Raw genomic sequence first — 14,568 nt, 5'->3', positions numbered from 1 at the left:
ATGCACTAAATGTGGCCTCACCAACATCTTGTATAACTGCAACGTGACCTTGCAACTTCTATACTCAATACTCTGATTATTATTATTATTTCACACGGTGATGTAAATTGCCTCGGGATTAATATACTGTATCGTTCTTTCCTATTCCTGGGGGAACTAGTCCTCCATGTACTCCAGAGATGCTGCATGGCCTGCTGAATTACTCCAGTACTTTGACTATTTTTGTAAATCAGCATCTGCAGTTCCTTGTTTCTCTTGTACCTCTTTCATTTTCTCTTTCAAATGTACACTGAAAAGTCATTTCAGACATCGTCTGCCCTCATTTTCTTGTACGTTAATGTTGCTGTGCTGCAGCATCCAATATTTTATGTACATTTCTTAGTCAATATATGTAACTGCAGTAGCTGTTTGAGTTATCTTATTCAAGTTAGGCTAAGCAATCAAATGTTGCCTGGATTATTATTTTGTCAGTCCTTGTCAATTAAATTATCCTGGGCAAAATCATACAAATAATATTGATCAATTTCCATCGCCATTGCCAATTGTTAAGTTGACACTTAGTTTTTTTAAATAGATTATTTGGGCATAAACAATGGTATAGATTATGCTACGGCTGCCATTTCTATCCAATGACTAGATTCATAAAGAATGTTTCATTGCAATGTTTAATTAAAATCAATGTTTAGATTTGCCTAAATTAAGTGGTGGGGACAGCACAAAAAGTTAATAGATATATTAATTGGATAGTTGCACTGCATGTAATTTGAAACTGGCCATGTTTGAAATAGTTTTCAAAATCATAAATCCACTCTTTAATTGCAGCAAATCACATCGGAATATTTTGTCTCGTTACCTTTTTGTGGTAAGCGCTGTTTAGCACGATGGCGAGGAAAGTGGACACGAGTGGAGGTAAGATTTGTCAGTTGACATCGATATTGATCTTTGATTTTTTTCTTCTGCAGGGAAGAAAATATTCAAGTTATTTAGTGGCATGTTCAAAAACTGCCCCCTCCTTCCTGACTTTGTCTCATGTTCTCTTACAACTCCCAAATGCTGATTATGCCTTTACTTTGTGTCATCATTTGATTCTGAGCAATCAAGCGGTAACAGGCTATTTATCATACCTGTTACAGATGATTTTAATCTGACATGAGTATAGTTCCTGGAAAGGCATTCTAAACAGAGTGGTAGCTCTAGTTTCTGGTTACCTCATCTCTTCCTCTTTTCAACCCGAAAATTAGGATGGCATTGTACATATGCTGTCACGATTGTATTGACTGTGTGTCAACATGGGATGATTAGATGTGGAACCTTTGTGCACATGTTGTAGTTTAATTGTCCTCAATTATGGGAACAATTTGAGAAAAGATGATGTCAATACTGCAAATGCATCAGCATGGGAAAATGACAAAGGAGCAAAGAAGTTAACTGATTCATGATACCTGCCTCTCATCACAATTTCTCATTCATCATGGTTATATACGTGCCTTTTCTCCATTGCATTGATCTTGCTCTTGCTTCATTTCACAATCATGGAAGCTAAATAAAATGGAAGGGGGATGTGGAAGTTAGGGTCAAATGACAAAGCACTAAACAAAACAATGCACATAAACATCAGTCGTTACAACCTTTGTGGTGGGTCACATGGACTGTGTTACTTAGAAAGAATTTACCTTCTCTTTCATGTAATATCTGCTTCAAATCGCAAATCAGAGGAAGTTGCCATTAATCACACCAGCTAGCAACAAACACACCAGACGCTGAACACGTGAAAGAACTCCCAAGTATTCCATCTATTCCTCCTCTTGCATCGTCCCCAATCATTTAAATTATAATAATCCTGAGGAACGCTATCCAGTCCTCCAATGATTTTGTTTGTTTAATGTCGTCTATACCACTCTAATGTAAATAGGGTAATGAACTTTGAGTAGCTGAGGTTAGATAAACAAGGAAGCATTTTTATAACTCTGGACTTTTTTTAGCCCATTATACCATATGCCATATAGAGAGAGACTCAAACTTCACACAATGATCCAGTTTTAGTCTGAATGTCAATTGGACTCTATCAAGGTCACATTTTTATTTATACTGTTCTACTAATACAATCCAATAACTTGTGCTGCCTTTGGTTATACTTTCACTATATTTATCATAAATCTGCTATGATTAAGCCCCCAAATCTTTGATACATTTTTAGTCATAGTCATCCACCCAACTTCCCCAGCAATCAAACTCCATCCAATCAAATTAAAATTCACTGATGAGTTTAACTTTTTTAAATTGAAACTAATATTGAAACATTGACCTTAACAATGCAGTAAACTGTTAATTGGGTTAATTACGACAGAACTAGAATTGATTCAACGGTTTCAAAGGTATTTTATTGTCACATGTACCAATTAAGGTACAGTGATATGCGAATTACCGTAGAGCCATATGAAAAAAAAGCAACAAGACACACAATTACATAAAAGTTAAGATAAACATCCACCACAACGGATTCCCCACGTTCCTCACTGTGATGGAAGGCAAAAAAAGTCCAATCTGCTTCCTCTTTATTCTCCCGCGGTCGGGGCAATCGAACCATCCGTCGAGGCGATCGCACCCGCAGCCGGCGGTTAAAACTCCCGCGTCGGGGCGATCAAAACTCCCGCGGCTTGGAGTCCCCGAAGTCGGTCTCTGACCAGAGACCGCGGGCTCCACGATGCTAAGTTCGCCAGCACCCACGGTTGGAGCTCTGAGGTCGACCTCTTTCAAAGGGATCGCGAGCTCCATGATGGTAAGTCCCGCAGGCGACCGCGGTGGAGCTCTCAAAATGGGTCTCCAGCAAAGGCCGCCAACTCCTCGATGTTAGGCCGCAGTGAGGACAATACGGAAAAAAATCGCATCTTCGTCGAGGTAAGAGATTAGGAAAAGTTTCCCCCTACATAAAACAAGCTAAAGAACTCTAAAAACATACATTTAACACATACAATTAAAACACGAAGAATGAAAGGACAGACAGACTGTTGGCGAGGCAGCCATTGCTGGCGCCACCCGGTGGCATGAGTAAGAAATAAAATATAATCAATTAAATCATTAAAAGCAGAGAAAGTGCAAGGTGGATTTCACACTGATTCTTTTCTATTGTAAGTTTCAAATGGAGTACAAGGCTTTTACAAGTGTTGGAAGTCACTTCCCCACTGTTACCAGATTCTTGAACCAGACTTCTCGTAACCTGAGGATGAATTTCCAGATATTTCAAAATCTACCTTCTTTACAGGACGTAAACATTTTTAATCTACATTTTCTCTTTAGCAATAAAGCAATAATCTGCACTCTAGTTGTTTTCTCTTTTGCACTGCCTGACATGCTCATGTATGGTATAATTTACGTGGAAAGCATTCAAAACAAACTTGTTTTTTCACTGAAAAAGGCAGTGCTCCAGTAACTCAGCAGTCAGGTAGAATCTTTTTTCTTCTTTACACTTCCTTACAACCCTCTATTTAAATCAAAGATAGACACAAAAGGCTGGAGTAACTCAGCTGGACAGGCAGCATCTCTGGAGAGAAGGAATGGGTGAGGTTTCTGGTCAAGACCTTTCTTCAGACTTGTTTCCTCTTTTGTGGTTGAAAACCCTCAGTTTCTCTAGTTTTGCTCCAAACATGGCTATCACTAATATTTTTATGCATTGTGTCCCTTTATGTGGGTGGTAAGCCTTTTAATCTAGAATGCACCTTATAACTGCCCAATAATAATAATAATAATAATACATTACATTTATATAGCGCTTTTCATATACTCAAAGACGCTTTACAGGGATTTAGAGAACATAGGGAAGTGAATAAATAGATAAGTAAACGAACAGAGAAAGGAGACACTTTGGTTCTGAATTCTTGGTTGTCAAGAAGAACTGCCAGGTTGGGAAATCCAAGAGTTTCTCCATTGTTAAGAAAAGTAAAGTAGAAAGTCAGTAATGCTAACAGAGTGGGAAGTGCTCTGAACAGAATTGCATACTCACACAAATATCATCATATCATATCATATATATACAGCGCGGAAACAGGCCTTTTCGACCCACCAAGTCGGCCCGCCCAGCGATCCCCGCACACTAACACTATCCTACACCCACCAGGGACAATTTTTACATCTACCCAGTCAATTAACCTACATACCTGTATGTCTTTGGAGTGTGGGAGGAAACCGAAGATCTCGGAGAAAACCCACGCAGGTCACGGGGAGAACGTACAAACTATAATTTGTCACAAAGATAATTTGTACAGGAGAAATAATATTTTGGCAGCAAAAGAACCGAAGGGAATAAAGGACCTCCTACAGTTTATATTCTATGGAATTGTACCCAGTCAAAAGTCGGAGGGAGGAGGGGAGGGGATTCGAAGTTGGAAGAAGTACTTAATCATGCTGCTCTCATCTTGGCATTTCAAAAAACTCCTGGTCAAATAATGCGGTTTAAAATAACCAGCATAAGTCAAATTTTGAGTTATATTATATTTCATTAATGTTTATTGGTTACCTGGATACTGCAAGTAAGATTTCTATAATTTCATAGCATTTTACATAACCTTTCTTTGCTCAGATTGTGTTAATTTAAGCACCTTGTATTTAAGATTACCAATGTACATGGCACACGAGTTGTGGATATTATATTTTTGGACACTGGAATCGTTGCATCTGTTGCTGTATCGGAGCTAAGAGAAATTCCGCCTCCATTTATGCACGACTCTGTTTCCATACCACCTCAGGTAATGATCTTCGGAAATATTTTTGCTCTATTAAAGTGTATGTACAGAATAGATGTTAATGGTCACCATGCGCTGCCTCTTAACCTTCATTTAAATTCCAATAGATTTCTCTCCACTGTTCCCTGGTGTCAAAAGGATCAAAGCTGCTTGTTCAATCATTACTTGTGGCAGGTTATATAACCACTCTGACTAGGAACTTTCAAAAAAATTAGTTGTCTCCAAATCTGGCTCCACTTGGAATGGAGCCATTTCCCTCACCTGTTAAGACCCTAGTGGGTTTTTTTAATGGATATAACTTGAGTTCTGGTTTCATTTTAGGTTTTTTTTTGCATCAAAAAATGTCTTTGTATAAAATGGAGAGCAGAGTTGTATGCATCATTCTAAGGTGGTGTAACTAAGTTACTTGGTAGCAAGATTGCTTGCTGCTGTGCAGATCTGTCTGTGGCACTGCATCCCAGGCATGTGAATCATCTGTGTTTCCGCGGATTTCTGTGTTTTTAAAATCCATTTCCCGCGCTTTTTGCATGATTTCCGCGTTTTTCACTTTTCCAAATAAACGGAGAATTCGGATCGAAAAAAAGAAAGAAAAAACAATAAAAACAAAGTATAGACTTGCAATTAACACTAGGGTTCAGCTAGAGGTCGCTAGGGGTTCTGTGAGAAATCCCCCGTTTCCTGGAAGTCTCTCCGAAAATGTGGCACCTCGGCAGCCAATCTCGACCTCATCGGGACTTCCATGGCCGATTGGTGGGTTGAATTTGCAACCAGCGGCCGGGGCTCTGGAACTCCAACCCAGCTGGAGCCAGCAAATCTATCCCCATAGCCAACTTCCTTGACCTGCTGGATGAACCAGCAAAGCTCTGCAACCAAGAGTGCCAGAAAATTAGTGGTGGAACTGTAATGAGTAAATTTTAAATTTAAGTGCAAGATTATATAACTAAATTAATTAAGACAGGGTTAAAATATAAAACACAGCAGAAAAGCCAATTACCACCTTTTTGGGCTGATTATCAATTAATGTGCAAATTTACTTCAAAATGTTATCAGTATGCAGTGACATATTCACATTATTTTGTAATGTCCATTTTTACTTTGAAATGCGCTAAGAGGCTTGAAACTTGTCATTTTGTGTGTAAATTTTCCAATATTTTGGCCCCCGCAAACGCTCGGCTCTTTTCCTCTTTTTTTTTACCTCACTCACATGCCTGCTGCATCCTGAAGTTTAGTTTGCATCTCGTGTCATCTCGTTTATCATGTTTCACTACTTTTGATGCTTTGTATATCTGCTGTATCAAGTCCCTGTAACCCATTTATGTCCTTGTAAAATGTTATTAATGGTTATCTTAATTTTGCTGGCAAAATCTACAATCCACACTTGCTGTATTGAAATTTATTTGCGATTTATATTGATGCTTAAAGTTAGCGTCTTTACACATATTGTCTCATTAGAAAGGACAGTTCATATTATAGAATTTGACTGTCAGTTATTTTATTTTAGGCTATTAAGTGCTGCTTGGCAGACCTCACGTTTAACATTGGCATGTGGACACCTGATGCAGTATTGTGGCTTAGAGACACCGTGTTAAATTGCTCTGACTGCAGCATTAAGGTAAATGTGAATAAATTGTCTATCCCTTTGAAATCTGATTTCAAGTCTTGAAGTTATGGTTGTAATTATTTGAATTTTGTCTTATTTCAGATTGTGAAAGTTGATGATACCAAAGGACTAGTTCATATTTACTTGTTTACTTCGAAAAATTTCCCCAATCCTGAACGCAGTATTAATCATAAAATAACAAATGCCGATCTGTGGAAGCACCGGAAGGATGTTTATCTGGGCGTCGAACGAAGTTCTACTGGCTTTCCAAGCAATAAAGGTGATGCAAACATTGCATCAGAGTTTGAAACAAAAACCTCAGTGAAGGACTTTGGTATTGCACCAATCAAAATGGTTGCCCCACACGTTATACACAATGCCCTTCCATCTCCTTTTGTCTTGCCACAGCCTGGGGAGCACATGGATGTCTTCATTTCTGTAGCTTGTCATCCAGGCCACTTTGTTTTCCAACCTTGGCAAGAACTGTACAAGTTAGAGGTTCTTATGGAAGAAATGGTCCTTTATTACAACAGTACCGAGTGGCAGTGTATATCAGTAGAAAAGAACAAAATATTTGTGGCTCAGCTGGATAACAAGTAAGTATTTAAGGTTATTTCTTTCAAGCCAAATATTTACCAAAGTTAGTGTTGTAAGGAAAAATGCAGATGTTGCATATCACTTCCCAGTTGTTGATGGATGCCCCAAAGTTCACTGATGCGGCCTTTATAGTTTAAGGCATCCTTTTGTTGGGTACTATTATCAGAAAAAGAAAGAAAACTATATTTTTGAGGGGTGGCAGATGATTAATGAACTATCATTATCATCTTATTGAAACATATGAGATAATTAAGGGATTGGACATGCTAGAGGTAGGAAACATGTTCCTGATGTTGGGGGAGTCCCGAACCAGGGGCCACAGTTTAAGAATAAGGGGTAGGCCATTTAGAACGGAGATGGGGAAGAACTTTTTCACTCAGAGTTGTGAAGCTGTGGAATTCTCTGCCTCAGAAGGCAGTGGAGGCCAATTCTCTGGATGTTTTCAAGAGAGAGTTAGATAGAGCTCATAATGATAGCGGAGTCAGGGGATATGGGGAGAAGGCAGGAATGGGGTACTGATCCCATTGAATGGCAGTGTTGGCTCAAAGGGCCGAATGGCCCACTCCTGCACCTATTGTCTATTGTCATTAAAACCTTTGTCGCATTTGCAAATTTGCTCAAAATAAGACATTGGATTTTTAATGAAAAGGCAATTGTGGACCGTTCACCATACATTTGTAATTTTTTTGGTGGCACAGAACAACGAACAGTGTCATATTACATTTACATTCATGTTTTGTGTCCATCTTTCTTCAATATAGTTTGGTGTTTATGCACATTAGGAAATGGGATTACTTTAACAGGGCACTGAGTGAAGGAAGCTGCAGTTGTGATTTAAGTTGCTTACCAAAGAATCATAGGAGGTTACTTTTTTATGAATCCTCGATTAGCATGTGAAGAAATAAGGTTGATCTATTAACAAATAAGGCCTCTCAGTTAAGTGCCTTAGACTATTTTTCTACAATGAATTAAAGGTAAATTATTACTTTTATCATTATTGAAATTCCTTCCATAAATGTAAGTAATAAACAATTGAGGGCAATGAACTGATCTCTGGCTCCACCACTGGTTACATCCCCCAATGCTGCAAAGAACCCATTTTTTCCAACTTTGTTTTCTATGTGACATCCATGTTTCAATCCATGCGAAATATGATTCCATCAATTCAGGACATCCTGGAACAACTGCAGAAAAGAGGAGCGGCCAGAAGCCATGGTGCACAATGCCACGAATGACATGGGTAGGAATAGGGATGAGGTCCTGCAGAGTGAACATTGGATGTTGGGCTTAAGATTAAAAAAGCAGGACGTTAACAATAATAATCTCTGGATTACTCCCAGTGCTATGTGCCACATAGGGTAGGAATACAAAGACATGACATCTGAATGCATGGCTGACGAGTTGGTGCAGGGGAGCAGGGATTCAGATCTCTTCATGGGCAGCGTTGACCTGAACTAGAAGGGGGCTGGTATCCTGGTGAGCGGGTTTGCAAGTGCTACTATGGAGGGATAAAACTTGATTGACAGAGGGATCCTATGCAGTTGTGAGGCAGGTGGGGAGGCTGAAAGTCAATATAGATGTCAAGGACAACAATAGACAGGATAAGCAGGAACACTGCAGGGAACATGGAAAGACATTTGAAGTGCATTTATTGCATTGCAAGAACCATGATGGGGAAGATGGATGAGCTCAGTGGATAGGTCCTTGCAACTGGGACATTATAGCCATTACAGGAAGCTGGCTAAGGAGGGGAGGGAAGGGGGGAGGGGACACACAGGATTGGCAGGTTAATGACCCAGGGGACAGATTCTACCAGTGGGATAGCGGTGGGGGTAAAAGAAGAGGAGAACTTGATTTATTCATTGAGAAAGTCATAGCAGTGGCCTCAGATTACATTACTGAAGGATTGTCCAATGAGACTATATGGGTGGGGCTGAGAAATAAGAAAGCGAATTGTTGGGATTGTACTTTTGTCCCCAAATAGTCAAAGGGAATTAGAAGAACAAATATACTGGGAAATTGCAGATTAATAAAGTTGTCACAGTCAGGGATTTTAACTTTGCCAATATAGATTGGGACCATCATAGTGGCACTGGGATCGAATTTGTCAAGACAAAGAGTCAAACAGGCCCTTTGGCCCAACTTGCCTACACTAGTCCCACCTGCCTGCGGTTGGCCCATCCCTTCTAAACCTATCCTGTCCATATACCTGTCCAAATGTCCTTTTAACGTTGTGATAGTGCCTGCTCAATTACCTCATCTGGCAGCTTGTTCCATTTCCCCATCACCATTTGTGAGGATTTTTAAAAAAGTCTTCCTGCCCCCCCCCAGTTTCCTATTAAATCTCTTCCCTGTCACCTTAAGCCTATGTCCTCTGGTTCTTGATTCCCCTACACTGGGTAAAGGACTGTGCATTTGCCCAGCGTGTTCAGGAAAGTTTCCTTGGGCAATATATATAAGCCACCTACAAGGGTGAGAGCAAAGCCTGAACTATTCTTTGGGAATTGAGCAGGGCAAGTGACTGAAGTGTCAGTGGTGAGGACTTTAGCACCAGCGACCACAGTTCTATTAGCATGAAAATACATAGAGGGGTTATCTTGAGGACCATGTTACAATCAAGTTGTCCTAAAACGTGCAACGGTCGATGTTGCCAGAACTCAAGGGCCTGGAGCTAGAGGGAGAGACTTGGGCAGGCCAGGACTTTATTCCTTGGGTAGGAAGGAATTGCAGATGTTGGTTGACATTGAAGATAAACACAAAATGCTGGAGTAACTCAGCGGGATAGGCTTTTTGAAGAATGATCTTGACCCAAAAAGTCACCCATTGTTTCTATCCAGAGATGCTGCCTGTCCCGTTGAGTTTCTCCAGCAGTATGTATCTACCTTTATTCCTTGGGCACTGGAGGCTAAGGGACTGATATTATAGAGGTGTATAAAATCATGAGGGTGATAGGCAGGGTAAATGTCTTTATCCCAGGTAAGGAATCAAGAACTACAGGAAATGGTTTAAGGTGAGAAGGGAAAGATTTAATAGGAACCTGAAGGGCAACATTTTCGCACACTGGGTCATGTCTATATAGAACTAGCTGCCTGAGGAAGTAGTTGAGGCAGGTACTATTAGAACATTTAAAAGACATTTGGACAGATACATGGATTGGAAAGGTTTAGAGGGACGAGGGCCAGGCACCTTATCAAATGCCATTTGGAAATCTCAATACAGAGCATCTACAGATTCAGTGTATAAATTGCCCTGTTACTTCCTCAAAGAATTCCCCTCAACAGGGAGTACATTAGTGAGTCCCACCACTAAATTTACATCCCTTGGGGTGAGATTTGTTCTTGGCAGAAAGGTCCTGCACTACCCAGGACCTTTTCAATTAGCAGCTGGATTTGGTAGTCAAGTGCATATTTGCCAAGGCAAGCACTTACAAAGGAATTGGGAAAATAAACACATTTTTAATTGCCATCTTTACATCTGGACAAACACAGGGATATAAAGCACCATAATCACTTTCCATAGATGCTTCCTGCCCTGCTGAATTTTTTGAATATTTGGTTTTGTTTCAGATTTCGTGCATTTGCAGTTATTTTTGGCTTTCAGCAAATATTAGCATGCTTTGTGCATGTAAAGGAATTTTATTGTAATGCTTGGACATTACGATTTGGGCACCTTGAACTTTTAAAAATGTTCTCAGTTATTTTACAATGTCCTTGTATCACTTTTCAGGTGATTGATCACTTATTCATGGAGGTTTGAGAACAGCCTTGAATGGTTGAAATACTTCGGAATGCACCGAGACCGGGAATAATTTATCTTCCATAATTACTTATTTACTTTTACGTTTGTATTTTTTGTAATTCTAGGTGGTATCGTGTGCTGGTGAAAGGGATTCTTACAAATGGTTTGGTGTCTGTATATCAGTTAGATTATGGCCGACATGAGCTGGTGAGCTGTAGGAAGGTGCAGGCGCTGGTACCACAATTCCGTCAGTTGCCTTTCCAAGCAATTACAGCACAGTTGGCTGGTGAGTTAAGAGTGTAAATGTGACTGTTGTTCTGTGGCTGCTTTATACTGTTGCAAACAAATATACTAAGTTGATAATTATACTAAGTTGATAATTATCAATCTTCTAATGGTTTGATGTTGTGTACTGGGAATTAAGTCAGTCATTTGTTTTCATCATTTCTTAATGAAATAATTTGCAAAGATGGCTTAATCATGTTTTCTGGTTTTATACTAATTTTAGATTAATCCTCTGTGTTTTAGACTTTCTATTAAATATGAACTTTAATCTATGATCAAAATATAATAAGTTGCCTACATGTGTACTGTTGCAATTGTAGTGGAAATTATCATTGCAGTAATTGTCTGGAACTGTAATTATAATCCACAGTGCACCAAGCTTTCCTTGACAAATTTACATTTTGCTAATGATTTGATGACTTTAGTTCAGTAATATCATTTTAACACTAACATTATGATTCACTACAAGATGAGCAAATCTTGCAATTGATTCCAGCTCTTACTGCTCTTGTCATTTGATTTTTCTTTTTAACTGGTATGGATAAAGATTATAATGTGCAAGTGCCAAATTTTGTATTTGAAAAAGACTAAGTGACAAGTTTGACACTGCATTTTCGATGTTTTCCCAAATAACTCCAACAGTAAATTGTACTCATTTATAAAGTTAAACTTACAGATATATGGAAAATAACTGTTTGGATTTCTGTTGTTCAGAATTGCGTTCTCAATCATAGATTTGTGTAACTTGTGCCGAGGCCGCTTAGCTCATTGTAACTGTGCTAGCTCTTTGAAAGATCAATCAATTATTTCCTCTTATTCATTACACTGCTCTGCATGTTTCCTTTCTCAGTATATTTCTATTACCTTTTGAAGACAATGATTGCGTTTGCTTGTTTACCTTTTCAACGGTGTCACACTGACGACAGTAACTTGCCATATGTGATAAAGGACGTCTCTTCAACTTCCCTCTCTTCCTACCTTCACCATCCAACAATACTTAGTTAAATTAGTGGCTAGACTGCCATTATTGCCCATCCTTAATTGCTTTTGAGGTGGTTGTGGTGAGCCACCTTGAACAGTAGTAGTCCTCTAAGTGATGGTGCCATGTTGTTGGAGATGGAGATTGAGGACTTTGGCTCAATGACAATGAAGAACCACTTGTATTACAGGATCATATGTGACTTGGACGAACTTGCGGAAGATGGTCTTTCTGTGCACGTGCTTGTTGGTGTCTTTGTCAATACAGATTGTAGGTTTGGGATGTGCTGTTTGAGTAGGCTCTTTAAGATCAGTGCAGTGCATTTTGTAGATGGAACACAGAGCATCAGTAGTGGAGGGAATAAATGTTTAGGGTTGTTGCCTGGGTGCCAATCGGTGGTCTGCTTTGTCTTGGATTTGATTGAGCTTCATGAAAGTTTCACTCATCCTGGCATAGGGACAATCCCGACTTGCGCATTATTGATGATAGAAAAGCTTTACCTTGTCACAAGGTATGTCACTTGCTACAGCACAGCCAGCCCCTAACCTGTTCTTGCAACCATATTTATGCAGCTTGTTCATTAAATCTCTGGCCAATAGATGCTGACTCCCTTTCTCTCCTCGCACCCACAAGCCGACCAGGCTGTTGATAGTCTTAGCAATGGTAATGACATTGAATGTCAAGGGTAGACGGTTAGATTCTCTCCTTTTGGAGATTATCATTATCAGGGGCTTCTGTGGGATGTTACTTTTTTCACTGCTTAATTATCTGCTTAATTTGCTATGGAGCTGTAAATGAAATTGAACATTACATAATCACCACCACCCATCCACTGACCAAACGGAAAGAAAATCATTAATAATGCTGCAGAAAATAGGTGGGCAATGCCTTAAGTATGCATTGATTAACCTCCAACCGTTATCCTGTTTCAGATGGTGGTAAAAACACCCTTTTAACTTAGGCAAAAACATTCCACCTTGAACAAACATATTCATTTTGTCTTGCAATGTACTAATTAAATATCTGGTTGTCCTGGTCTCTCTTTGTGGCTGGGTTCTTTACATCTACATCCAGTGAAGTCCTTGAAGTAATTTGTAAAATGTGGTACCCAGAATGAACACACACAGTTACAGAGCCTTTAAAAGTAATTAATAATGGCCAAATATTAGTTACCTTGGGTAGAGCAAGGAATTTCATTGACTTAAAGTCAAGAATCTAATGAACTTTAGGAACATAGGAGATGGGGGTATCTTCGCCATAACAATCCTTTTGAGATAGAGAATTTCATAGATTTATAAGCCTCTGCATAAAGGAACTCGTCTCTGAAATCGGGATAAAAGAAGATTGCCAATTTGGAACTGTGTCTCTTGGCATGGTGAAACAGCCTCTGTTTTGAGATCACTTAATTCTTGTAAACTCTAGTGAGCATAGATTAGTTTTCCTTAATGCTTATGATGGGTAAATTCCTTATTCCACTATGTTGACTCCAATGCAAGTATACTAACAGTTAACCTCTACGGTGTACTCCTGATTTAACTTCTGAAAACTGCAAGAGAATTTGGAATTACTAGTTTAACTAACTTAATTTCTTAGTATTTTGTTGTTTCTTTGGAAAGGCTAATCTTTTCCGAAATAAATTCAACTGAATGATTGTCATTTTAACGTATTTTGCAGGTGTGAAATGTGAACAATGGTCAGAGGAAGCATCGATTGTTTTCCGTAACCATGTTGAGAGGAAGCCTCTGGTGGCTCAAATACAAACTGTTCAGGGTAGTGCAAATCCCTGGGATCGAAAAGTTGTGACTTACTTGGTGGACACATCCCTTCCAGATACAGATGTCTGGATACATGATCTGCTGACAGAATATCTTGCAGAGCTGTCAAAAGCTGCATAATCATTGTTTACCTTAACATTTTCAAAGTAACTTTAATTTCTGACCATTAGCAATAACTGAATTGAGAGCACAACACAATCTAGTTTGCTGTTATTTACAAGGTTTCAAAATATCTTGAATGGTATGATGGTGATGCTATAAGATTTGAAAGCCTCATGCTTTTTCTGTAAAAAAATATATAACAATGATTTGTTTGTTCACTTAACAATGTTTGGATTACTGAAGAAATGTGTTCATTGAAAATGTGCTATTGGCTTGTCACCAGCCTTTGCCATTAGCCATGTATTTGAAGTGAAGGGTTGTGGAGGAATAATAAACTAATTAATCATTCTTCTGGTTATTTATTTACTTATGCAGGGTTAAACAGGAAACCTGCCGTTTGGGTTCTATAAACTGATTCGCAGCACCAAAATTGTTTTTTTTAAATAAGATATTAATACAGGGCTTGAATCTTCTAAAAACAAAATTCAAAGGCTGCTTTTCCATTCTTTCAGGATTGGCTCTTTGGTATTAACTTTCATTGAAATGAAACTGACAGCTCCCTATCTTAGCAAATCCAACTATTTCCATTTAATTTGGGCAATTTGCAGAACAAGACTTGCACTATATAACAGCTTTCACCTTCAGAAAGTATCGTCATGTTTTGTAGTCAATAAAGTACTTTTGTAGTCACTTTATAATGTGTGCAATTTGCATACACCAGGCACCCACAAACAGCCATGTGGTAATGATCAA

At 39.0% G+C, this 14,568-nt stretch overlaps 1 protein-coding gene across 4 annotated transcripts in view; it reads left to right on the top strand.

The window, feature by feature from the left end:
* LOC144591957 (tudor domain-containing protein 7-like) overlaps positions 1-14,163 on the top strand; it is a 131,957-nt gene extending 117,794 nt beyond the window's left edge. For all 4 annotated transcript variants that reach the window (XM_078396025.1, XM_078396022.1, XM_078396023.1 and 1 more), the window contains 6 exons: positions 823-909; positions 4,608-4,742; positions 6,241-6,351; positions 6,442-6,935; positions 10,800-10,960; positions 13,613-14,163. In XM_078396025.1, the coding sequence (XP_078252151.1) occupies positions 823-909; positions 4,608-4,742; positions 6,241-6,351; positions 6,442-6,935; positions 10,800-10,960; positions 13,613-13,833 (1,209 nt within the window). In that variant the 3' untranslated portion in view covers positions 13,834-14,163. The remainder of the gene's footprint in view (positions 1-822; positions 910-4,607; positions 4,743-6,240; positions 6,352-6,441; positions 6,936-10,799; positions 10,961-13,612) is intronic.
* The last annotated feature ends 405 nt before the right edge of the window (positions 14,164-14,568 follow it).

This window comes from Rhinoraja longicauda, chromosome 3 (genome assembly GCF_053455715.1).
Source record: "Rhinoraja longicauda isolate Sanriku21f chromosome 3, sRhiLon1.1, whole genome shotgun sequence".
Classification (NCBI taxonomy): Eukaryota; Metazoa; Chordata; class Chondrichthyes; order Rajiformes; family Arhynchobatidae; genus Rhinoraja; species Rhinoraja longicauda.
Note: the sequence above shows the minus strand (reverse complement) of the source record. Positions and strands in the feature narration are given on the sequence as shown.